Raw genomic sequence first — 27,535 nt, 5'->3', positions numbered from 1 at the left:
TATGTGAGAGTGGCCCCTTTTCTCATTTTAAGTTATATTAGCTATAAATAGTTGAATAACACGGGGCTTATTGTCACATTATGCGACCGAAATTCCGCAGTCTGCCCAAAATCGCAGTTCAGTGACCTATGCCATGACCAAGAGCTACTCCTATGCTATACTAAAATAACACTTATTAATATGCTTTAGTAAAATTCCGGTGATTCGATGCTAGCACCGTGGTTGCGGTGATATCACCGTGGTGCTGCGGTGTTGCGGTGCTGCGGTGCTGCGGTGCTATCTTCACGCACATTGCTGAATGAGTAGAATCTGCACAAAAAATAAAAATCAAAACGACTAAAAGTATATTTGATCTGTTTCTACTACGACTGTGTCGATCTTAACGTACAGACTCGACATTAAAAGTTCACTATTATATTAAATGTTGAGTTATGATTCCATACAGCGGAACATTGCATTGTTACTGTATAATATCTAACGTCGAGCTAAAATTCAATGCAGCTCGATGTAACAGCTCAACATTTAAAAAAACACAACACTATAAGTCATCGGTTGTCAACCTAGGATGCCGTTCTGCATTGAAAATTCACTTTGTTTTATCGAATGCCAAAGTTTAATTCCTTCTAAGCCGAAATTAAGCCACGGCATGAAAATTTCCGTCCAGCTCGAAATTGCAGCTCGACATTGAAGATTTGCTATATAATATCTAATGATGAGCTAGAATTCCGTCCAGCTCGCCATTGCAGCTAAACAATGAAGATTTGCTATAAAATATCTAATGTAGAGCTAGAATTTCGTCCAGCTCGACATTGCAGCGCGACATTGAAGATTTGCTATATTATATCGAATGTCGAGCTAGAATTCCGTACAGCTCGACATTGCAGCTCGACATTGAAGATTTGCTATATAATATCGAATGTCGAGCTAGAATTCCGTCCAGCTCGACATTGCAGCTCGACATTGAAGGTTTGCTATATAATATCGAATGTCGAGCTAGAATTCCGTCCAGCTCGACATTGAACCTCGACATTAAAGATTTGCTATATAATATCGAATGTCGAGCTAGAATTCCGTCCAGCTCGACATTGCAGCTCGACATTGTAGATTTGCTATATAATATCGAATGTCGATTGCCGATGGCTGAGCCAACTTCACACACATACTCCGGAGGGGGTTTCGATAATTTCAATTTATTTGAAACTGTTACCACACATACACTGTTACCACACATACACTGTTACCACACATACACTGTTTGCTTTTTAACCAAAGCTAGTTTATTACCAACAAAATCGCCTGGAGACTACATATTACGTGTTGACTTATTCTTTTAGCGTTTAATTGTAATCGCTTTTTCTCAATCCATCAACCCCAAATAACGGATCGTGTGTTTTTCTCCATGATAAATCACACTGCCGTGCTTGGTTCTCATGTCGCCAAGGTTACTTTATTTTATTAGCTCACTTTCATGTCAACCATCCGTGGGTAACAAGGTTGACGCAGTTTGTGTAATTTCTATAAATAGCGATAAATATACTGTAAAATCATTTAAAACGTATTATAATGTAATTGTGCATGTATCTATTGAATATGTGTGTGTGTATTTGTGTATGTGACGATGAGCTGTTTATGTTTAAGTAAAAATACATATTCTGTTCTCTTGTATTATTTGTTTATTAGTGAACATGGACGAACGCAATATCATTTTTTTCTAGGCAAGTTTGTGCGATTTGAGGATAGGTGAGCGATTAAGGGACCTTTATGGTATTCTTGGAAACCCTAAAGTCATATCGCATACACACGCACTGATTGAGTAAAGTAGTTCTCTTTGAAAAATAAATGGCGTCATTGTAGGCGTATAAGTTAAATGCATGTAGGCATTTGGTGACCATAGATATTAATTGAAGACTGAACTATAATATGATTGTTTTGTCTCCCGCATCATGAATTAGCCAAGATGAAAAATTTGGCTGGACATATCTACGTACATGAAATTTTCATTCGACTCCTTCGACGGGAGATTTTTGTGTCCCCAAACATCTCTTTTTAGTGAAATGACTAGACAAGTCATATTGCATACACCCGACACATAAATCAGAACAAGAAATTCATGGCAATTGACAAAACATGCATTTTGATTGAGTCCAAAATTTCCTAAAGCTGTAATATGTGTGAAGTGAGAAAATTCTGTGTAATGCAGGTTGCTAACAAATTATCAATTCATGCTGAATTTGTTTTATTTTTTTGGCAAAATATCACCAAAATACCTGTCTCAAAAATGTTAAACAAAGCATGGTTATACCACCTGAAACCATTAGCTACCTTCCATATTAATAGGGTTTGAAGATGAATGGTTTGTTATTTCAAAAACAGGCTGAACATGCTGGATCTATTTTTTTATTGTTAACATTTCACCCGCATTGTTTGTCCTCGTACACCGGATATTGTCATTTTACCGAATACACATTGGTTAAGTTCAACCAATTTTATTTTTTCGAAGGAGGAACGTAACTTTTTTTCTAATTTTGTTTTATGTTTAGAACACAAGTGGAGCTTTCTTCTCTTTTGTGGTATTGGGGGTCGTGAAGGACTAGAAATCAGTGTTATTCCGCGTGCAAATTGGTCGGTTGTCTATAGAATTTATACGGAATTTGTTTAGTAGTCTGTGACCTTAGGCCAACGACCGTCTTTCTGAGTCCGTCTGCTATATTGAGAGTCAAGGGGCGTCTTTAACGTTTATATACGTTTACATAAACAACATATAATTTATATACATGATTTGGTATTGATTTAGTGGGCCTTGAATTGCCATTTTCATTTATCAGAGGTTTGTAGTTAATGATTAATCTAACGTACACATATCATCATCACTCTGATGAAGAGGATGTGCATTGCCGACATTTAAACTTTTCAACGTGAATTTCGAGGAAGTATTTAAAAAAAAAATTATCGCTTCTATTATTCGTTCTCAGTTTCTCCCAAAACAGACAGCTAGTGTGCTGACCTGCTGACTCACACTCCAAACCAGGCTCCTCTGACACCTTGTGAAAACGTTAAGCACTTTTAAGTGACAGTTTTATTTCCCCTTTTCTGGAGGTTAATGAGAAGCGAATAGCGTGTTTTTAAAATTACATAAATTATTTCAATGTCCCGTAAATAAACTTCGCTGACTTTTAATGTGCCATGTTCCACGTTCTGGCGGTCGCAACCTCCGTCATCGTGTTGCGGTGGCATTACGTCGGTGAGCATTGTGCTGTTTCTGCTTTTTCATCGTTGGTCAACGTTAAATTTTTAAGTAAAATCGTGGTCAATAAAGACGTTGGTTGGTCATCTTGTTTTTCACCGTGCACGAAATGTACGTCTTTGTATATATGATCATTAACTGATGCAATTGTTTACTGTTGTCGGTCTCTCGCGGTTTTCCCATACATGATTGGTTTAAATGTCAAAGGGACTAGACACCAGATGGTTTTAAAATTGGCAAATACAGTGTTCCCTCAAAACAAGCCTAAAATGTCAATTTGAGGTACTAGGATGCCGACAACACATCACTTTATGTGATCATAATAATAAGCGCGACAATTATGTTGCTGTCTTATCTGTATTTTCCCGTTTAAAATAGCGCATAATGGTTTCCCAGTTTAAATCATATCTGTTAATGAGTACAGATAAATATACTGATGCTATTTTTAAACTTACTGGGATTTACGTGGAAGACAACCATGGTGAATTTCGAATTGGAAAACTGCGCAAAAACTTCTTAAGTTGCATGTGCCACGGTAGTAAGCGATGTGATACATCCGTAAGCCAGATTCAGTGCGTTGTACACGATGTCAATTTTATGTAAGTTTTTGACAATTTTCGTGATGTTTTTCTTGCAATTGTATAATCTGGTGTCTTGTCCCTTTAAAGGCCCACTCCACAATAGTGTTGTGCAACAACTATGGAACGCCAAATCTACATAAACTCATAGATTTGAAGAGCTTTTTTAAATTATTATAGAGCTCCTCAATTTCATTAAAGAGAGCTAGATTCGAATTAATGATGGCGTCAATTTAAGGAAAGATCTCTCCGAATCATTCAAAGAGCTCTTCAATTAATTTTAAGACATCTCCAAATCGACTGAGTTTGAAAAGCTCTTCAATTTAATACGATATATCCTCCAAATCAATAAGAAACTCTAATTCAATTCGAGATATTCCTATTAAAATCATTTAATTGTGTTGTTTCAAATTTAGCCGAATGAATGATCTCAGCAATTGAATTAAAGTGCTTATTTGCAAAATAACATAATAATCATAAAGTCCGGATTCGATAGAATTGGAGCTATCTTCAAATCATTAATTGAATTAAAACTTCAATCGATTTGAAGAGGTCCCTAATTCAATATGGGAGAGCAACAATTAAAGATGCAATCTTACTCCCAGATAAGATTTACCACAAATATATTTTTTATATTGGTCAAAAAAGGGTAAATAAATATCGAAAACAATGGTTCCTAAACTATGGGATTACGAGTTAAATTTGAAAGAAATGAGCATAAAACACGGTATTTCTACCTTATGAGACTACAGCAAACCACAGTAATTTTTGAGCACTCACCAATCATTTAATATGTTTGAGCTTTCTGCTATTAAATACACTGTTACAATTTTGTTATCAGTAATTAAAATTTTCCATAAATGCATTATTTAGTAAGTTGTTAAAGGTTAATCAGTCAAAATTGATGTTTGTTATACATGGGTATGTATTGATTTTGAATAAGATTGTCAATTTAAATGTTAGCAAAAGTTAAATATAAATGATAGCAACATATAATTAGAGACCGCCTAAAGTCAATTAAGGAGGTATTCAATTGCTTTGACGGAGTCCTGAATTTACTAGTTTAGAGAAGAACAAGTATCTATTTATTTGAAGAAAAAACCCACCTCTTCAGACAATTAAAGTTAAAGAGATTTGACGTTCGCTTAACTACAGTTTCAGTAAGATAATATGCAGTTTTACTTTCCGTACGTATACTGCGAAAACAACCCTGATACGTTTTAACGTTCACGTTTACAAAGATATATAGTTACGCCTAAAACGTTATAATGGTTTTTGCAATTTCAAGAAATGCATTGACTAGTAACCCATATATTTTTTATGGCCTATATGTCAACCTTATTGAGCTGATGCAGTACAGCGGACTCATAAATCATAAAGACTAATTATATGGACTTATATTGTATGTCGTAATGTATCATTAACAGTTCAGTGATTGAATAAAAATAGTTCTCTTTGAAAATAAATGGTGTCGTTGTAGGCGTATAAAATACATGTAATGTAGCATTTGGTGACAATCAATATAAAAAAACATCATCATCATGATCGTCATTTTGATGATGATAATCATCATCATCATCATTCCCCGTCGTCTTCGTCTTTGTCACCGTCATCATCATCTTTTCCATCACCGTCACCGTCACCATCACCACTATCGCCACCACCACCACCACCACCACGACCCTTCCCCTTCCCCCTCTCCTCCTCATTACCATCATCACCATCATCATCATCATCATCAACACTAAAATGAAACATATGCCTGGAAATATCTACGTACATTATTTTCTCTTTCGACTCCATCGACGGGAGATTTTTGTGTCCCCAAACATCTCTTTATAGTGAAATGACTAGACAAGGCGACGTTTATGAGCGATCAATGTTTTATTTTGTACGACGTTATGGCTAATACAAATGTATCAATCAATTAATGAGCTGTAAACATGTCTTTCCCACACTTGCCTTGTCGAGGCACATAATTATATTAATATGTCACTGATGTATGTTAACATTGTTTTAATATTGACCCCGATTTATGGTATGTTCATTTTGATTACTGACTGATGTAATTTATGGCCATAAAAATAATAATGACTTTCTTGTAATGTGATGATAATTCGTAGAATAAATGCCTTTTTAAGTGCTTAATGATAATTTAGTGTTCAACATTTTATTTTGTTTGATGGGATGGCCTTATTTAAAAAAAACAATAATAATGTACATTTATTAAAGTTAATCAGTATCACATGCTAAATCAGTAATAGGAATATTATTTTGAATAGCTGGATTTTGGTATCAGTTTTCTCAGAGATATTGTGTTACATTATGCTTTTTTTTATTTCCAGCGAAGCTGATCTCAAAATAAAGTCTGCAAAAGATCGAATAGGGAGCAAGTATATGAAGGCTGTATACAAACAGTTTACAGACTCCTCGTTTTCACAAGAAATTTATAAACCTGCATACCAAGGGTGAGTTCCCTGTTCTATGGAAGCGTATATAGTATGTATGGATGACGTGAAAATATGGTCGACAACTCATGTTAAACGCATTATGTTGATTAACAATTATTAAGGCGATATAGCGTGTTCGCGTTCTGTCGGCAACATGATCGATACATTTTTTGGTATTAAAGTTACGTGGGGCAGGTGTTGCGAGGGGATTATAATTATCCATACCATGGTGTAAGATCCATTGTCTATATTAAAGTAACGTGGGGCAGGTGTTGCGAGGGGAGGTAGAACTATAATATTCCATACCATAGTCTATAACCCCCTGTCTATATTGTAGGTACGTGGGTCCGGTGTTGCGAGGGGAGGTAGGGGACATGCTGGTGGTCACATTCCAGAACATGGTCACTCAGTCGTCAGCCAACATCTCCATCCATCCACATGGTCTCTTTTACACGAAATCCCACGAAGGTGAGTGTAAAGAGGTCTATCCGCGCCCATTGCCTGCATTATGTTCCATGATGGAGAGTATATAGAGGTCTATCCGCTGCAATTGACTGCATTATGTTCTATGTTGGAGAGTGTATAGAGGTATATCCGCTGCAATTGGCTGCATTATGTTCCATGTTGGAGAGTGTATAGAGGTCTATCCGCTGCAATTGACTGCATTATGTACCAAGATGGAGAATGTATAGAGGTCTATCCGCTGCAATTGGCTGCATTATGTTCCATGTTGGAGAGTGTATAGAGGTATATCCGCTGCAATTGGCTGCATTATGTTCCATGTTGGAGAGTGTATAGAGGTCTATCCGCTGCAATTGACTGCATTATGTACCAAGATGGAGAATGTATAGAGGTCTATCCGCTGCAATTGGCTGCATTATGTTCCATGTTGGAGAGTGTATAGAGGTCTATTCGCTGCAATTGACTGCATTATGTTCCATGTTGGAGAGTGTATAGAGGTCTATTAGCGCTGACTGCCTGCATTATGTTCCATGATGGAGAGTGTATAGAGGTCTAAACGCTGCAATTCGCTGCATTGTGTTCCATGTTGGAGAGTGTATAGAGGTCTATCCGCTGCAATTGGCTGCATTATGTTCCATGTTGGAGAGTGTATAGAGGTCTATCCGCTGCAATTGGTTGCACTATGTTCCATGATGAAGAGTGTATAGAGTTCTATCCGCTGCAATTGGCTGCATTATGTTCCATGATGGAGAGTGTATAGAGGTCTATCCGCTGCAATTGGCTGCACTATGTTCCATGATGAAGAGTGTATAGAGTTCTATCCGCTGCAATTGGCTGCATTATGTTCCGGTATAGATGTGTATTAGCACTGACTGCTTGCATTATGTTCCATGATGGAGAGTGTAAAGAGGTCTATTCGCGCCCATTGCCTGCATTATGGTTCATAATGGTCCTTAATTGTGAGTGTATAGAGGACTATCCGCGCCCATATGCTGCATTAGTGTTCAGTTTGGTCCTTGATTGTGAGTGTATAGAGGACTATCCGCGCCCATATGCTGCATTAGTGTTCAGTTTGGTCCTTGATTGTGAGTGTATAGAGGACTATCCGCGCCCATATGCTGCATTAGTGTTCAGTTTGGTCCTTGATTGTGAGTGTATAGAGGACTATCCGCGCCCATATGCTGCATTAATGTTCAGTTTGGTCCTTGATTGTGCGTGTATAGAGGACTATCCGCGCCCATATGCTGCATTCGTGTTCAGTTTGGTCCTTGATTGTGAGTGTATAGAGGACTATCCGCGCCCATATGCTGCATTAGTGTTCAGTTTGGTCCTTGATTGTGAGTGTATAGAGGACTATCCGCGCCCATATGCTGCATTAGTGTTCAGTTTGGTCCTTGATTGTGCGTGTATATAGGCATATCCGCTGCAATTGGCTGCATTATGTTCCATGTTGGAGAGTGTACAGAGGTCTATTAGCGCTGACTGCCTGCATTATGTTCCATGATGGAGAGTGTACAGAGGTCTATCCGCGCCCATTGACTGAATTTTTGCCAATGATTGAGAGTGTACAGAGGTCTATCCGCGCCCATTGACTGAATTTTTGCCAATGATGGAGCGTGTACAGAGGTCTATCCGCGCCCATTGACTGAATTTTTGCCAATGATGGAGCGTGGAGCGTGTACAGAGGTCTATCCACACCCATTGACTGAATTTTTGCCAATGATGGAACGTGTACAGAGGTCTATCCGCACCCATTGACTGAATTTTTGCCAATGATGGAGCGTGTACAGAGGTATATCCGCGCCCATTTACTGAATTTTGGCCATTGATGGAGCGTGTACAGAGGTCAATACACGCATCTTGGCTGCATTATAGTTTAGTATGGAGAGTTCAAAGAGGTCTATCCCTGCAAGTTGGCTGAATTATGGCCAATGCTAGTGCGTGTATTGAAGTATAACTTCGCCCATTTGCATTTTACCATGACGTCATATTTAAAATGATGTTTGTAGCCGATTTTCAAAATTATACTTCATATTACAAATAAATTCATTGCTGTGTGTTATTAGTATACACTTGATATATGATATATTTAGATTGTAAATATAGCATTAAAGCTGCTATTTCAAAGGTTGAACGTTTGGACAACTTGTTTTTATTTGTTTTTGTTTTGGAACGAGCCGCTTTTTGCAAAATGCATTGAAACCAGTGATATAAGATTGATGATAAAAAAAATCAGATCGCAGGTTTTCATATTTATGTTAAAAAAAGTGTTTTATGTCTTAAAGCGTTAGCCATAAATCATTATTTTTTGAAGGTAAATATGAAAAACTGCGATCTGCTCTTTTTTCAGCAGTCTTATATCACTAGTTTTCAGATAATTACGCAAAAATTTGCTCATTCCAAGACAAAAAATAAACGGTAAATCTGTGAGAGTGAAGCTTTAAAAACCATTCAAATGACACGGGAATATTATAAACGGAGCAATATAGTTTCAAGTTTTTAAGTTTCAAGTATTATTTATAATCAACCAGAAGGCCGTAGACCCATGAGGCATAAAGTGCACAATGGTGACAAATACAAATCATATGTACTTGTGCGGTAACATATTAACTAATAATTTTATACAAAAATAGATTAAGAACATGCCTTCATTTATAAATCAACTGTTCTAGTAATTTCACTCTTACTTTTCCGAGTTCATAAAACATCCTCTCTTTCAATCTAAGTGCGAAAAAGTAATTACCTAGAGCGTATACAGGAAAGATATTAAGGTAACTCTTCCCAGATAAATCAGACAACATTTGCCCAAGAATCATGAAAAACATTACTGTAAGTCAAATGTCAATCTCATGCATTCATTTACTTCATATTTGCATAACCAGATTCAAAATAGTTCATGTTATTTTTCTAAATCTTTTTAAAGGCATTCGTTGATGTTGATAAAAAGCATCATTGCTCAGAATACTTATTATTAAAAAAGTATTTAAGAGCAAAAGTAAAACAAAATTGAAATATTGAACTCAAGTTCAATATTTGCTATAAAATCAACTATCTTTGAACTAGTTGAAGTAGTGCTTAAAGGTCATATAAATAACATAATGCAGAACATATTACACTTTTGAACATGTATTAAATTTGAATAATTCGTATGATGTATGTGGTAAAATGAGTTTGAGATAGAGATTTGACTTAAGTATGTATGTGACATAGGGATCAACCCGGTCCCTGCCTTACTGTCACTTTTTGACACTCGTCCTGGATATTACACGTTTCTATCGCCATGCTGTCGTTATGGTCTGTATTAACGTCGTTATGGCCTAAAAATCGTTATGGTTTGTTTAAACATCGTTATGGTCTGTATTAACGTCGTTATGGTCTGTTTTTACTTCGTTATGGTTCATAAACTTAGTTATGGTCTGTATTGACGTCGTTATGGTCTGTATTGACGTCGTAATGATCTGTATTGACGTCGTTTTCGTCTGTTGTAACATCTTGATGGTCTGTAATGACCTTGTTATGGTCTATTTAATCGTCGTTTTGGTCTGTATTAACATCTAATGGTCTGTATAAACGTCTTTATGGTCTGTATTGACGTCTTTATGGTCTGTATTGACGTCTTTATGTTCTATATTGACGTCTTTATGGTCTGTATTGACGTCTTTGTGGTCTGTATCGACGTCTTTATGGTCTATATTGAAGTTGTTATGGTCTGTATTGATTCGTTTTCGTCTGATGTAACATCTTGATGGTCTTTAATGACGTCTTGGTGGTCTGTATTGACGTCTTTATGGTCTATATTGACGTCTTTATGGTCTGTATTGACGTCTTTGTGGTGGTCTGTATTGACGTCTTTATGGTCTGTATTGACTTCTTAGAGTCTGTTTTGACATCGTAATTGTTGTATAAACGTATTAATTGTCTGTATTTACGTCTTTATTGTCTGTATTGGTGCCTCATGGTCTGTTTTGTCATCGTTATTGTCTGTTCTGACGTCGTTTCGGTCTGTTTCAACGTCGTTATGATCTGTACTGACTTCGTAATGGTCTGTATAAACGTCTTTATTGTCTGTATTAACGTCGTATGGTCTGTATTGACGTCGTTATGGTCTGTATTAACGACGTATGGTCTGTATTGATGTCATAATGGTCTGTATAAACGTCGTTATGGTCGGTATTGACGTCTAATTGTCTGATCGTTATGGTCTGTATTGACGTCGTTATGGTCTGTATTGAAATGTCACAGAAGTTGCTCTTTTTTGCCGAAATCTAGTAACGCGATTTAAAATTATTTAGGGCTTCGATGTACGAACAACACTTGTTCTTTACAGTGTATATCACATTAACACGAAAACCCCATTTAATTAACGCCCCTCCTGGAAGTGATTAGTATCTTTTAAGTGTGTGTGTGTGGGGGGGGGGGGGGACCACAAGACCACTGATTCACGATGATCGAACCTGCGAACTGTACATAATTCATATATCCATTCCAGGTGCCTTGTATCTTGATGGTGAGAAAGGCATCGCCAAGCGTGACGACGGTGTGCCACCAGGGGGCAGGTTCGTGTACATATGGAACCTCACGGCAAACTTCGCCCCGACCCCCGATGACGACGCGTGCGTACCATGGGGCTATCACTCCCACGTGGACTCTATGGTTGACATCGAGACGGGCCTTGTCGGCGTTTTGCTTAGTTGTAAACCAGGTTAGCGGGAGAACTTTGGATATCCAAAACTGTCTTAGAAGGGATACATTAGAGTGTGTTTTTTTTTAAATTTGGTAGCTTTCATTATTGTTGATTAAACAGACGATGGTCCGATTGTTCAGAACTTTGTTAAAGTCAACAACGTTGTTAACATTGGCATTGTTAACTTTAAAATCTTTGCTGCTCTGGACGATAAATGATTACTTTTTTGATCTGCAGTGTTCCTTGCAAGATTTGAGACAACTCTTGCAGGTGTTTTTGTTTTATTTAGATAAATTAGCACATTATCAAACAGTTTGCGTTTGAAAGTTAACAACAATATCGTTAATCACATCGTTAACAATTTTTGAGCAATTAGCCTGACAGTATATAAACCTCCGAAACAAGTCGGAATTTATTATCATTAACAAACAATAAAATTGATTAGTTTTATTTAAGGCACTGTTATACGAATTAGACTTTATTGTACCTCTGTCAACTTATTAAGTATGTTGTGGATACATGAAAGAAAAAGGCAATTCATTTCTTGTTTTAGAGAACAAATATGCATGACTAAGGTACTGTCCAACAGTTTCTTTGATCACTTAACCCGGATACGTATATCCAAATATCTTGCAATGTTGGAAATCCTTTTCTTACCCATTGGAAATGACAAAAAAGTACCCGTATGTAAAAAATAAATAAAAATTAATAATGCGTTACTATGCTTAACTGAGGTGGGAGTAAAAGCATCTACCATGGCCCCTTGTGTACGATAAGTTCATCCCAACCAACCGTTTTCTCATTCATCAGAGTTTTGAAAATGATAAACCTAATCTAATCTAGATCTATCTAAATCCTAATTTTAAAATCTGGTACGCAAAGCATCATCTCTCTGTTATGCACCAGTCAATTGTAACCACGCCCCCGCCCCCAGATCCGGGAAATAGCGGGGACTTTGATTTTCGGTCCAGCCAACCCCGGCTAAAATCCCCCTTCTGCGGGGATAAACTGATGGTAAAATCCCCACCAAATGCCCCCGCACTCAAGGGACCTTAGGTTAGGCCCAATACCCGCTATATTTTGCGCGAAGACAAAACCACCGCATTCACCCGGCACTGCGGGGCAACCTGAAAGGTAAAAACACGGTCCATTTCCCGGCTATCCCCGGTATACCCACGAACCTGGGTGCGTGGTTACAATTAACTGGTGCATTATACGAAAATGAACCAACCCTTGCTCAAGTCGGTAGTTCTCGTACTCGCAAAACATTCCCGAGTCGGGATGTACCTATCATACGCTCACATCCATGGAAGCTACTTGTTTTCTTACGTAGGGACGTGGCAGTGTTCGTCTACTGGAGGTAAACGTGATTTATCCTTGAAGTGACATTCCAAAAAATGATGAAATATGATTTGTCACATGCTTTCTTTAATATCGCTATCAATCTTGTCATGTGCATTAGGAATATTTTCTGTTCGAATCACGTTTACTCTCAAGAATTTATGCCTGTAACAGATAGGCATAGCTCTCATTTCAGGCAAGAAGTTCTTGCTTTTAACCAAAGTTAAGGTGACAAGTTTAGCGGTGTTAAAAACGTACTTGTCATATTCTTAATTTAAGTTGATATCAATCTTTTCTTATGATTCGGCATTATACTCGATCACGTTTACTGGCAAAAACTAGTTGGAAACAGGCGGACGTGACAGCTTAAATGTAAACAAACATGTATTTGATTTGTCACCCACATTAAGTTGACGACAATGTGACACATTAACCTGGGAAAAATTTACATGAGTTCAAATTGAAAGTAGACACATCTTTTAAGAAATGACGATATTGTTAAAAGTTTGGTTTGTCAACGGTTTGTTTGGGTTATCAGGATAAGATTTTAAACAAAGGTTTTGAAACCTAAACAATAAATTATATGAGAAAAAAGGCAAAGAGAGAAAATACGAAACTCCAAAATCAAAATGTAAAAAACCCATTTACGATATTATCAACACAATGCCATGTTTAAAACATCTAAAAATTCGGTTATTGTTTCGTGTACCAGTTTACCAAATTCAAGCATAAACTCATTTCAGAGTGTCTTGGCTGGTATTATTGGTCTTAATTGAACGATTTAGCTAATCGGATTACTTGTTATTAATAACTCAAACTCAACTCAATTTTAACTCAATTATCCACAAAACATCAAAAAATATAAAAACGTATTTTTCGCTTTTTGAAAAGACATTATTTCTCATGGAAGACGTTGATTAAAGCCTTTGATCGATAGAAAATTAATTATAGAGCAAAAAATTGACTTCGAGTTATTGTTACAAAATCAATGAGTTTTACAATTGTGCCCTTTTTACTGTAGATGACGTTTTCTTTGACATTTTTACCAAAGCTTTTAATTCATACAGTATATCACGGACCTATAAACCATGGATTGGAGACGGGCCAAAATATATCGATGAAATGATAAGAAATAATAATTTACCCACAATCCTTAGAGCGCGCTCGGCGAGTACCGGGAAATTCCGCCTGTTCTTCGATTGGCGATAATCGGTAATCTCCGTTTCTTTCTGTCGCCACCGCTGATTATGAGGACAGACGTATAATTTGCAATTAATGTGTTTGTAATTATTGTGTTTTTTTTTATAAGTTTAATTTAAAATAAATCATGAATTTACAATATTTACAATAATTTATCATTTAACTCCTTTAATCATCGTACTGTGATGAAATAGTCGGTTCGTCTTCAAACGGATGTTTTTATAATTAATTTCTCAATTGATTTGAATTAATAACTTTGCATGTTAACACGAATCTAAAAGGTTTATATGTGCTTTAATGTGCTTTTAAACAGTGCAAAAACGTGTAATATTTTTTTAAATAACTTAAGTTATATGGTGAAGGGGTTTGAGATTGCGATTAGATTGAGACTGGACTTAAAGGCCTACTTTAAGGAATGTTTGGCATGATAATCCCAATTTCCTGTGTATTCGTTTATTGGCTCAGTGCCATTTAGGGTCCATTTCTATAATAAAATTTCAAAAACTGCACAGCAGGATACTCAGATCAGAGATCTGATAAGACAATTAGGCAATGAGATTAATATAGATTATCGAGGTTGAGTACACACACACGTTTTTTTTGGGGGGGGGGCGGGGGTTGGGGGTCACTTATACACTTATAGAAGGCTTAAACTAGGCCTTTAAGTATATTCGTGATATTGGGGGCCTGGATGTGAGTCCGTACAAAACACTGTGTAGTAAACTCCTGCAAATCTAAAGGCCCTTCTACCTCTGTGTGGGCTTTACTATATTTTGGCCCAATTTTGTCTGAAGTTCACGCTTGAGGGCGAATCAGATAAAAAAAATCCAGCAAAAATACTTTTTGCACAAACTAATAAAAAAAGGTTCAATCGCTGAATTTCAAATGTGTTTATTAAAGTGAATGTCGCCTCATATTTACTCTTCTTCAGATTTATTCAATTCTAAAGACCTTCTACCTCTGTATGAGCTTTACTTTCTTTTTTACAAAAGTTTGAAGGTTGATGTGCACTCTTAAAGACGAATCAGATATTTTTTCCAGCAAAAATACTTAATGCACAAACTATCAAAAATGTTCAATCGCTGACTTTCAAATGTGTTTATCAAAGTGAATGTCGCCGCATATTACCTCTTAAGCAGGCTCATGCAAATCTAAAGACCCTTCTACCTCTGATATAGACTTTACCATTTTTGGACCAAATTTTGAAGTCTGAAGGACACGCTTAAAGGCGAATCAGATTTTTTTTCTAGCAGAAATACTTTTTGCACAAACTACCAAAAAGGTTAAATCGCTGACCTTTGAATGGCAACAAATAAAATGTACCAACTATTCCTAGTTGTTGACAAAAATAAGTTTTTTTTTTTTTCTATATTTTGACTTTCATTATACAATCATGTGAATTTGATGTTTGATGCTTTCATATTAGTTTTAAAAAAAAGAATGACCATTTCGCGCCCGATTTCAATTCCTTCATAAAAGGTGATTATATCTTAAAATCGTATGTGTGACATAAAAAAAATAAAGTAAAAAGTAACTGGTTAAAAGATTTGTCGGCATCTTCAAAATGTTCTTTATTTTATCCGGAACAACATTTATGCGTGATTATCATCCCGAAACTGCAAACTTTTATTTCATGCTTTCCAGTGGTTTATTAAAATATAAAGATGGTTTATATTTCGAAAAGCCAGTGACTTTAGCGAAATGTAAATTCACTGTCTCATCAGATTGTATCCGCTTCATTGTAAAAATGGTAACATAAAACCATACAATGCCAGGAAGAAAACAAAACGACGTCATTAAATTTCGTTTCAGGTGGACATTTCGCGCGGTTTTCATATCAAATATCAATTAAAATTTTGTTTTTATAAAATTATAAGCATGAGATAAAAACAATAATGTTCCAATGTAAGATTGCAATATATGACCTCGTGAGCACCAAAAGTAAACAGTACACTCGTGGCAAATCCACGAGGAAAATATTACTTTTTTTTGTTCATTAGGTGAACTATACAGACGAGCCCGTTGGCTCAAACTCGCTTGGGTCGAATTCATCGTTGGCTCGAACTGAATGTTAAGGACCGATTTCTTTATGCTGAAGGTAAGCATTCCCGCTTGGCTCGATTTTCAGAAGCTTTCGCTGGTCCCTGGGAGTTCGAGCTAACGAGTTCGATTGTTTTGCATGTTTTAAACTGAAACACACAATTATCATCTTTTTCTTTCTTTAGATTAAGGAACTATGAGTTTGAATGTGTCATTACTGTCATCTATTATCGTTAACGTTTGTCGTCCGTTCCAGGGACGTTAGGGCCGACAGGACGTCGCAATGACGTTTCGCACGAGCTCGTTTTCTACGTTGACGAGACGGACGAGGCCAAAAGTCACCTGGTCAACAAGAACTTACGGCGATGTCAGGAGCCGCGCGAGTGTCTCCAGCTATTGCATAATAAAGACAAAGCATTTCTTGAAAGTAATAAAGTATGTTTATGGTCTTCCAATTCTAATTTTGATTGCTTATACCTTTTAAAAATGTGTTTGCATTTTACCTTTGCATGCTGACATTCTTAAAGCTGTACTCTCACACATATACCATTTTTATAACTTTTTTAGTTTTTGTCTTGGAAAGGGCAAATTTTTGCGTTAATATCTGCAAGCCAATAATAAAAGATTGCTGACAAAAAATCATATCGTAGATTTTCCTATTTTCGTTCGAAAATTAATGTTTTATGGCTTAAACCGTACTAACGGTTTAAGAAAATGCATAAAACATTATTTTTAGTACTTAAATATAAAATCTGCGATTTGATTTTTGTCAACAGTCTTATATAACTGGTTTCTATGGAATTTCGCAAAAATTGGCTCGTTCCAAGACAAAAAATAAAGAAGTTGTCAAAACCTTCAATCTGTGAGAGTGCAGCTTTAATACGAGGTTTGCTAATTTTACTAGCAGTATAGTCGAACCCCGTTGGCTCTAACGCGCTTGGCTCGATTTCATCGTTGGCTCGAACTGGATGTAAAAGAACGATTTCTTTCTTCTGAAAGTAAGCATATCAACTTGGTTCGACTTTCTGGAGGCTAAATGTATTTCCGCCGGTCCCTGGGAGTTTGATCCAGCAGGGTTCGACTGTAGTTAGCGAATATTATCTTATTTAACCAGCAAACATGATTTTTTAAAGATGAGTAACAGTTTATCCTGTCAGTTTTTTTTTGGAAGAAAAAATGAGGAAGCAGTCTAATAAAAAATATTTGCATTGTTGTTGTCGGTGGTGCTGGTGTCATTGTTTTGTTGCCGTTGTCGTAGTACTTAAACTTTCTTTGTGAATATTAAAGATATTCAGTATAATCTTGTGACACACGCCCCCCCCCCCCCCAGTAATGACTGTTTAAGTATTTTACTACATCTCACCGGCTGATTTACCGCATTAAAAGTGACGTGAACACGAACACGAAGTCATAATTCAAACAACACTGGTACCTGTATATTGCTTACCATTAATGACTGTATTACTAAATTCTCCGCTGCAGTTTGACCACATTAACGGATATGTGTACGGGAACATGCCTGGACTGGACGTGTGTGAGGGGGAGGAGGTGGCCATCTACGTGTTCGCCCTGGGGAACGGCTTTCACACAATGCAGATATATGGGCAAACATTCGTTCATCAGAAACACAGGTGAGCCTTACACATATGTTCATATTAACTGCAGTTTCACTGTTCACCCTGGTGAACGGCTTCCACACCCCTCAGACATACGGGGAGACATCCGTCCTCCAGAAACACAGGTGAGCTTCTATATACACATATTCATATTTCAACCTGTTCCACTGTTTGTCCATGAGAACGGCTTCCACACCCCTCAGATATACGGGGAGACATCCGTTGTCAGAAACACAGGTGGGTGTCTTTATACAGTGTAACACATATTCATATTTCATCCTGTTCCACTGTTTGACATGGTGAGACATTTGTCCTCCAAGAACGCAAGTGAGCATACGTGTTCATTTTTTTACCAGTCCCACTGTTAGCCTCGCGAAATTGCTTCCATAACATACAGACACCATTTGCGTCCACATTTATTGCTAATTGCTAGTTCAGCTTATTTTAAACTCTTCTCTGTTTATCTGTCCGTAGGTCGGACGCGGTGGACATCTACCCGGCCTCGTTCTACGCGCTCACCATGGTCCCCATCAACATCGGCACGTGGCTCCTCGTGTGCCGGAACAACGACCACCTGCACGGTGAGACTGTGGTGTCGAAATTGACACCCTTGCACTGCTCATTGGTCTGCTAGTGTTAACCAGGGACGTGCCTAGGCATACTCATGTACAAATCAATTTTGATTCCCCAAAGTGGCAAGTGCTTTAAGTCTCGAAATCAGCAATACAGACTAAGGGCATGTATATACATGTATCGTTTTACTAGTTACCGAGCGTCGAAAGTTCACTCTATGTAATTCTTTATAGATCTTTAGAAAAAGTTATTTCATAACTGCATTCTTTTGAAAAGCTCGCCCCCACCACATAATACATACTGGCACCAATCCCATCGGCACATCGTTTAAGTATACGGACGTACAATTCAAATGGTGAATATATCGAAATATGTCGTAAAGAAGTAAACAAATGAGTGAGTGTTATAAATTATGTTGTGTTGATAAGTACATCCACAATTCGTTACTTTGTCTAAATTATGAAATTGAGCCCGCGAACTGATTTTTTAAAGACAGACGTATTTTTAACAGTTTATTAACCCATCGATTTTGTATATATGAAGAAGCTGAACTTTTAAACGACTAATTTTCTATTGAAACATGATTATTTTCAATTCCAATACTAAGGTAACACATTGTGTTTCCCCCAACAGATGGTATGACGGCTTTTTTCCACGTGAAGCAGTGCTCGGCGGAACCACTTCCGGAGACGCCGCCGGGAAAGAAGAGGCGGTACTTCATAGCGGCGGAGGAGGTAAACTGGAATTACATGCCGGGCGGCAAAGATCTATTTTCTGCCGGAAAGGTAGAGATGGACCATGGATTTTCCAGGTATGCTTAATTTTTCCAGTTGCTAGCCTGACTAGAAAAAAACAAACACGAAATGGATCATTTCAGTAGAAGCAGTAGCATACCGAAAAGCAGGTTCAAGTGCGAAGGTAGTAATTTCTAAAAGGAAAATCGACAGCTTTCCAAAGAGCAGGATCATAAGCATACAGTTATTTCCAAAAATGAAAACCAGCATAAATACCCAAAATTGAGGCTCAGAGCATAAGCATATAGTTATTTCCAGAAAGAAAGAAAACAACAAAATACCGAAAAGTAGCTTCATGTGCATACAGTTAATTTCAATAAGGAACAAAGCATTATACCGGATGCTTGTTCATGAGCACACACTTATTTCCTAGTAAGAAAATCAGCAGCATAACATTAACCATGTTCAATAACTTATAAAAAGGACATGATTTAGGAATACCGCATATTTTCTATGGTATATTTAATCCATTTAAGTACTTGATTTTCACGGTGAAATATCTCTACTTTATCTCCACAGCAACGCCCACCACCACATGCATCACGGTGAACACCATGACAGTGTGGGGAATACCTACAAGAAGGCGGTGTTTGTGGAATACGAGGACGAGACGTTCAGGTAACTATGGCAACAGTAACTGACAACAGGACCTATGACAACAGGACCTATGACAACATCTACTATGGCAACAGTAGCTATGGCAACATTAACTATGACAACAGTTGCTGTTGCAACAGGGCCTATGGCAACAGTAGCTATTGCAACATTTTTTTTATGGCAACCGTAGCAATGGCAACAGTAACTATCTCAACAGTAGCTGTGTGGCAACAGTAGCTATGGCAACAGTAGCTATGGCAACAGTAACTATCTCAACAGTAGCTGTGTGGCAACAGTAGCTATGGCAACAGTAGCTACTTAAGTAGGTTCCCTAAAACGCTGATAATAAAATGAAGAGTACGAGAATTTCAACTTAAACGTGTATAAACGTACGTAAAATTAATGAAAACAAAGTGTTGTACAATACGATAATATTAAGCGGTTATATCGTTTGACCAGTTAGCTACTTGACTGAGGAAATCAACTTTAAGTTAGGAATTGAATTAAGATGTTTTATGAATACCGAACCTGATATATCGCCGTTTATATTACTGGAGTTGGCATGTTCATCAGAAAAATGAGTACATATATTCAGTATACAGTGTGGAACCCCTTTCACCCTGATATATTCGCGTTTTACCCCCTCCAGGCGCATGAAGCCTCGGCCTATAGACGAGGAACACCTGCACATGATGGGACCGCCGATCAAAGTGGAGGTCGGGGACACTGTGGAGATAGTCTTCCAAAACAAAGCTTCTCGTCCCTACTCCATCTTCCCGCACGGGGTCGCCTTCGACAAGTCCATGGAGGGATCCGTCTACTACACTGCCGATAGCGGTAGGTACTATAATTAGATCAAATCTTTGGTAAAATTTTGATTTTTACCAACTGTATTTTCATAAAACTAAATTGTTTTTTAAGTCAAACACTGGACGTCGGGATGGAACGAAATTAAACTGAACATTGCTCAGATCGGATTAACACATACGCGAATATGGGTGACAGCGCATAAAAGTAGTTCCCATAATTATAACATTTTAGTTAGTTCTCCCTCTATTTGTTTATAATTATTCTGATGCTAATTCGAACATCGATAACTCGAACTCACCAATATTTCATTTTCCCCCCAGAGGTACCGTATGGTTTAATCACACAGGCGGCGGGTTTCACGACGTACCGCTTCACCGTGCCATGGACAGCGGCCCCCACGGCCGACGACCCCAACTGCCTCTCGTACACGTACCATTCCGCCGTCGACGTCCGCAAGGACACCAATACCGGCCTCATAGGACCGCTGCTCGTGTGTAAGCCGGGCTCACTAAACGAGCAGGGACGCCAGGTAGGAAACATGCACCATATTTTTGTTAGAACAGTTGCTACATGTATTTGATTGTAAAGGTTTTCTTTGCAATTCAATGTGCTAAGTAGCATCATTCTTTCGTTAAGATATTATTTTGAACCGCCATACTGTCATGATTAGTTGTCAGACTTACAAAAAGCTTTATATGGATAGACCTACACAATTTTGACGATGAACTTGTTGAAAAGACTGTTCATGTGTAGTATTCGTTAACGTAATTCAGACCAGACTGCATTTAAATCGCTTTAAAACAATCATTTTGTCATAGAAAGCAGAAAATTTTATTGCGTGTATTTATCATTCCGTGAATTATGTATTGCTATCCTCTGTTAACCTTGCGTCCCTCCCACCGTCCCGCTAGGTGCACGTGAACAAGGAGATATTTGTGCTGTTCGCGGTGATAGACGAGAACCTCTCGTGGTACATCGATGACAGCGTGCGACAGTTCGCCCCCGAGAAGGCCTCCCTGGACAAAAACGAGGAATCCTTCAAACATGGAAACCTCATACATGGTTAGCTGTTTATACATGGTTTGCATACATATGTAGGTTATATATTCCAGCATGCCGCCCGCGTCCCCTCTCCCACCCCCTCATAAAATGCGTTTGTCCCAAAAAAAAAACCTTCTGTATGTGAATATCACAAAAGAAAACCCCCATAACAAATTATTAATTTCAGACTTAAAATATCCAAAAATGCCTTGGGCGAAGTCCACAAACCCAATACACCAAAATTCGACCGATTCTTTGAAAGGGGATGCATGTCCATAGATGTGCCCCAAGTTTCTCGAAAATACTTGAGTATACTCAATAACTGACTCCAATCCTTTTACCACTTAACAGCATTGCCTTGTGTGTTTTTTTTTCGAGCAACTTGGATCTCAACCGACGTATTAGTCGATTAATCGATTGATTCTTTAATAATTCATTTAATCAACCGAAAACTCGATATTTTTCAATCAATCACTCATTCCATCGATATATCTATTTATCGATCAACCATTTAATCATTCAGTCGTTGAATTAGTCATTCAATCGATATAACGATTTATCAATCAATCGTTGAATCCAGTCGGTCAGTAAATAAATGTTTATCCATTACAGCGATCAACGGGCGTATCTACGGGACGCTGAACGGCATGGACATGTGCCTTGGGGACCGGGTATCCTGGCACTTCCTAGGGATCGGCTCCAGCAAGGACCTTCATGGGGTCGCGATGGAGGGGAACGCCATGGCCGTCAACGGCCGCACATTGGACGCCAAGATCATCATTCCGGGGCTAGGCTTTACGGGTTACATGCATCCGGACAACGTCGGTGAGAACCGTCTTTGTATCTAACATAGCTAATAATTGTAAACGTTTCTTTAAAGCTGCATTCTCACAGATTTACCGTGTTTCCAACTTGTTTCATTTTTTGTCTTGGAATAAGCATATTTGTGCGTAAATATCTGCAAACCAATGATAAAAGATTGCTGACAAAAAATTGGATCACAGATTTTCATATTTCCGTTAATAATAAAATAATAATTTTCATAAAGGTTTAAAAATAAATGCATCAAAAATCAATTTTTGAACTTAAATATAAAAATCTGCGATCTGATCTTTTGTTGTTTGATTTCCATGCGTTTTCGCAAAAGTTGGCTCAATCAAAAAAAAAAAAGTCAAAACGTTCAATCTGCGGGAGTGCAGCTTTAAAGATGCACTCTTACTCCCAAATAAGATTTAACACAATTAAAAATATTGTTTTATTATTCCAAACAAGATAATCAAATGTCGAAAACAATTGTTCTTGTGAAGGATATCGAGTGCATAAAACACCGTGACAGTATTTCTATCATATGAGACTATAGTAGACCGCAGCAAATCTTTTAGCATTCACCAATCATTTAATATTTTTGCGCGTTCTGCTATTAAATACATGGTTACAATCTTGTTATCAGTAATTAATATTTTCCATAAATGCATTATTAAGTAATTAGTTAAAGATTTATCAGTCAAAATACATGTTTGTTATACATGTGTATGTTTTGATTTTGAATAAGAGTGTCACTTGGTGTTAAGTGCCTTATACATGCTGTTTTCAAGGGTAAATTCTAATTAATCCTCGGAAGAAGCGAATGATATACGTTAATGCAAGTATACATAATATCTTTGTAGCTAAAAAAATCTAAAAAAATGATTTGAAATACTTATAATTATAATGTAATATGTTATATAATTACCGTTTGTTATACATGAAGTCAGTTTGCATTGACACAAAATTGTCAAAATTATCCAGCGGAACGAACTATGAGTATCCAATAATTTTGATTGTAAATCTTGCATGCCGCCATATCAGTTTCCCAAACCGTAACGAACTGCCCTATTTTGTCATATATCAAAAATGTCAGTTTTAAAACATTTGATCTGATATTCACACTGGCACCGGATTTTCAAACTCAATCATTTTTTTTTTTAATTAGTATATTATACAGTACAAAGTAAATATTTATATATATAAAAAAATAATATTTTTTCACATATTCGGTATTATAATTTTTAGTAAGGAATTATAAGATTTTTTTTGTGATTTTTAAAAAAAATGCTTGAGTTTGAAAATCCGGTGCCAGTGGATATTCCAGAAAAGATTATTAAGACTAGTCGGCTTTCATCACTGACAACGGATTTTCAAACTCAGTTTTTTGTTGTTGTTTTCTCTAAAAAATCAAAAAAAATAGTCTTATAATTTCAATCTAAAAATTACAATGCCAGACATGTGAGAAATTAAAAATATTTTTTGAAGTAAAAACATATAGAAATTACAAAGTTCATATTTATGAGAAAAAAAATCAATAAGTTTTCACATTTCTGGCATTGTAATTTTTAGTTCGAAATTATAAATAATAAAAAAATCATTTGAGTTTGAAAATTCGGTGCCAGTGGCTTTCATGTGTAAAGAAATCACGTTCAAAGTTTATCGAATGATTTTTTTCTCAACCATAACTCACCATTGCCCAACTCTTCATACATTCCATTTCACCCAGGCCGGTGGGCGTTGTACTGCCATACCCACCATCATCTGATGGCCGGCATGACCTCCATCTACAACGTGAACGTGTGCCGCACCCCCCAGAGCCTCCCTGTGGTGCCCATGAAACCCTCCGGTGCCGTCCGCCGCTATTACATCGCCGCGGTTGAGATTGACTGGGACTACGCGCCTTCCGGCAGGGACAAGATTAAGGACGAGTCGCTGTCTGAGTCGCACACGTAAGTGTTCATCAGATAAATGTCGTCTGCAGTTGTATACTGTATCTAACTCCTTCCAATATGTAGGTCGGGTAAATGAAAGATATTTAGTGAATTCATTTTATATTTACCCTACGGTTGAATATGTTGTCTTGATACATATGTTACTATATATAGTAATTACGTCGGCTACGTCTCGGGCCATTATGAGTCACTCGGGCCAATCACTCAACGGCCCGGCTACGCCGTGTATTGACCTCTAAACAATTTGCGTCAACGTCGCGCAAGACCATGGTGTCACCTATTGTTTCACTGAATTTGACATTACGCGTACTCGCAGATAACGTGTTCATGCTATGTGATGCTTATTTCACAATTAAGGAGAGCATCGTTGTGTAATATTGTACTTAAAGGTGCTCTCTTACTCCAACATACGATTTGCCACAATTAATAATATTGCTTTTATATTCCACAAAGGATGAATAAATGTCGAAAAAAAATGGTTCTTATGGATATCGAATTAATTTGAAAGAAATGTGCATAAAACACGGTATTTCTACCCTATGAGACTGTAGTAGATCACAGTAGATATTTTAGCATTCACCTATCATTTAATATTTTTGCGTTTTCAGTTATTAAACACACGAATACAATCTTGTTGTCAGTCATTAATATTTTCCATAAACGCATTTTTTAGTAAGTAGTTAAAGATTTATCACTCAAAATTTATGTTCGTTATACATGTGTATGTATTGATTTTGAATAAGAGTGTCACTTTAATATTTATGGTGCATACAAATTTACAATACTGTATTTCTTTACACGTGTTTAACTTTTTATTTATAGACTATTACAAAATTAATATTTTCCAAAGTTATACGGAAAATTTATTTAATAATAACTAAAAAAACTCCAGCTAATCAACTGATTGTTTTTAATAAAGTTTATTGAGCCTTTTAAAGAAAAGACATTTTCACTATTTTCTAATCCGTTCCATTTATATTTTGTAGACACGGGTACCTGTACACGCGGACGGACGGCGGTTTTCTTGGCACCAAATACAAGAAGGCCGTCTATCGAGAGTTTACAGACGACAGCTTTCAGTTCCAGAAGAAGCGAGGCTATCGCGAGATCCATTTGGGTCTCCTCGGACCTTTCATACGGGCAGAGGTCGGTGACGTCATCGAAGTTGTGTTCTGGAACAATGCCTCACATCCGTTTTCAATAAAACCCCACGGCGTGTTTACAAATAAGGGCAATGAAGGCATGAAGTACAACGATCAGTCCAACTTTGACGACGATGATGAGGTCCAGCCAGGCAACAAGTTCACGTACCGGTGGACCGTCCCACAGAGGGCCGGCCCGGGCCCTAACGAACCTAACTGTATCGGCTGGATGTACCACTCCGGATCCAATATGATTAGGGACACACCCAGTGGCCTTATGGGACCGCTCGTCACGTGCAGAAGGGGGATTTTGGACGCCCGGAACCAGCGCCTTGACCATCATACGAGAGAGTTCGCTCTGGTGTATTATATAATAAATGAGAACAGGAGTTGGTACATAAGAGACAATATGAACAAGATAAAGGGCACGATGGCTCCTCATATCGAATTCGAGGAGAGTAACCTAATGAATGCTATTAACGGCTATATCTACGGGAACACGCCGGGAATGGTGATGGAGGTCGGCGAGCATGTCACGTGGTATGTGTTGGGGCTGGGATCCGAGGACGACTTCCACACCGTCCACTTCCATGGACAGACGTACGTCCACCGGACGTCTATGTCCCACCGCGGGGATGTGGTCGAGGTGTTCCCGGGCACGTACGAGACGGTTGATATGTACACGGACAATCCCGGCACGTGGCTCATCCACTGTCACGTGATGGCCCACCTCAGCCACGGCATGGAGGCCAAGTACGCCGTCGTACCGAAAGGAGGTATGAAGAGATGCGGAATTTTATGTTATTTTAAGTTGTCCTATATTCAGTATACAACGTGTTCCAGTGTGTGTATACCACGTGATAAATTACGTCACAAACGCTACGTCGGAAAGCAAATTTTTGCTTCCAATGTTGACTTAAAACAAAATCAAAGGGCAGTCTATGCCGCTATAATAGCACCGCCTTTGGGGTTTTTACCGGAGTTTGATAAGGTGATTAGTTCTGAAACACTTCGACAAAACTGTTCTCCAAAATAATGTTTTGACAGTGCTATATCGTTTTTTGGAAAATGTTTGTCGAAGTGTTTTAAGGAACTAAACTCTCAATCAAACTCTAGGAAAATACCAATAGGTGGGCTATATAACCGGCGTAGACTGCGCAGTGTTTCATTTAATATGAGGAATTAAAAGTAAATTATATTTGTTCAAGTCTTCATTTGAAGCAAGATATTGCCTTCCGACGTAGCATTTATGACATAATTTATCACGTGATATACACACACTGATGTTCTAAGATCCTAGTTTCATGAATTTACAGGCGTTTGTTTAATTTTACATCACGTATAACCCCGTTTCCAGTACGTTTGCCTGGGTTTCACAATAGTGCATTTTGTTTTCAGGCCTTAAAGCATTGGAGGATGCCGAGAGTAACCGCCGGCGGCCGATTGTTCTCCACAAACTTCCGGTCGTAGGCCAGACTTCCGAGTTCGTAGATCCGGGAGTTCAGGTGACGCGCATTCGAAACATCCCTCCAGCTAGCAACATTGACGTCAATCGGAATCCAACTTCCGATGCCCGGTCGACGGCGCGCAGGAACAACAGGCGCAGAAGCGCGGCGCTGGCGGCTCTCTACCAAATTGGCTTACTTCCTGGCAACCTTCAAACACGATCTTGACAGCACACAAAAATGATCAGGAAATAAACCATGCCATTATTGATTATTAAATTGTTACATTTTCATTTGTGTTCTAGTTGCTAATGTTTGCACATATTATAACCAACTGTGTTTGGATCGATTTTTTTGTCCATTATGTTTTCAAATTATTTTCAAATTTATCTGCGGACAAGGTGTCCAAACAAGATACACTGCGACCTTTTGAAGACACCGAAAACAATAGGGTACGTCTATTGGTAGGGGGTTCAGGTGATTTTAACTTAGTGGTCATAGTACACATGACGTTAGGTATTGATAAACTACCCTCTTTGTTAAACTCATAACTTTTTATTTCGTCCAATTCGGTAAACTATGTGAAAAGTTATGCCATTTATTAGCTTCATTATCGGGGGTATTGGTCAAATACAGCACACTGACGTTTCTGACGTTTAACTGTTATAAGATAATTGTGCGGACATATATTTTATATCATTGTTTTAACTGACCGTGACTTTAATCAATGGTAATATTTTACTGAAGTTTCATAGCCCT

General features: G+C 37.8%; 1 protein-coding gene across 1 annotated transcript in view; it reads left to right on the top strand.

The window, feature by feature from the left end:
• The window catches only part of LOC128210402 (hephaestin-like protein), a 32,225-nt gene extending 5,156 nt beyond the window's left edge, over nt 1–27,069 (top strand). The window contains exons 2-16 of the mRNA XM_052914745.1: nt 6,168–6,290; nt 6,610–6,740; nt 11,224–11,436; nt 16,256–16,434; nt 17,482–17,630; nt 18,090–18,196; nt 18,822–18,999; nt 19,502–19,600; nt 20,229–20,416; nt 20,710–20,918; nt 21,301–21,451; nt 22,043–22,255; nt 23,964–24,186; nt 25,176–26,107; nt 26,730–27,069. Coding sequence (XP_052770705.1) covers nt 6,168–6,290; nt 6,610–6,740; nt 11,224–11,436; nt 16,256–16,434; nt 17,482–17,630; nt 18,090–18,196; nt 18,822–18,999; nt 19,502–19,600; nt 20,229–20,416; nt 20,710–20,918; nt 21,301–21,451; nt 22,043–22,255; nt 23,964–24,186; nt 25,176–26,107; nt 26,730–27,004 — 3,370 coding nt within the window. The 3' untranslated portion in view covers nt 27,005–27,069. The remainder of the gene's footprint in view (nt 1–6,167; nt 6,291–6,609; nt 6,741–11,223; nt 11,437–16,255; nt 16,435–17,481; nt 17,631–18,089; nt 18,197–18,821; nt 19,000–19,501; nt 19,601–20,228; nt 20,417–20,709; nt 20,919–21,300; nt 21,452–22,042; nt 22,256–23,963; nt 24,187–25,175; nt 26,108–26,729) is intronic.
• The last annotated feature ends 466 nt before the right edge of the window (nt 27,070–27,535 follow it).

Source organism: Mya arenaria, chromosome 12 (genome assembly GCF_026914265.1).
Source record: "Mya arenaria isolate MELC-2E11 chromosome 12, ASM2691426v1".
In the NCBI taxonomy this organism is placed as follows: Eukaryota; Metazoa; Mollusca; class Bivalvia; order Myida; family Myidae; genus Mya; species Mya arenaria.
Note: the sequence above shows the minus strand (reverse complement) of the source record. Positions and strands in the feature narration are given on the sequence as shown.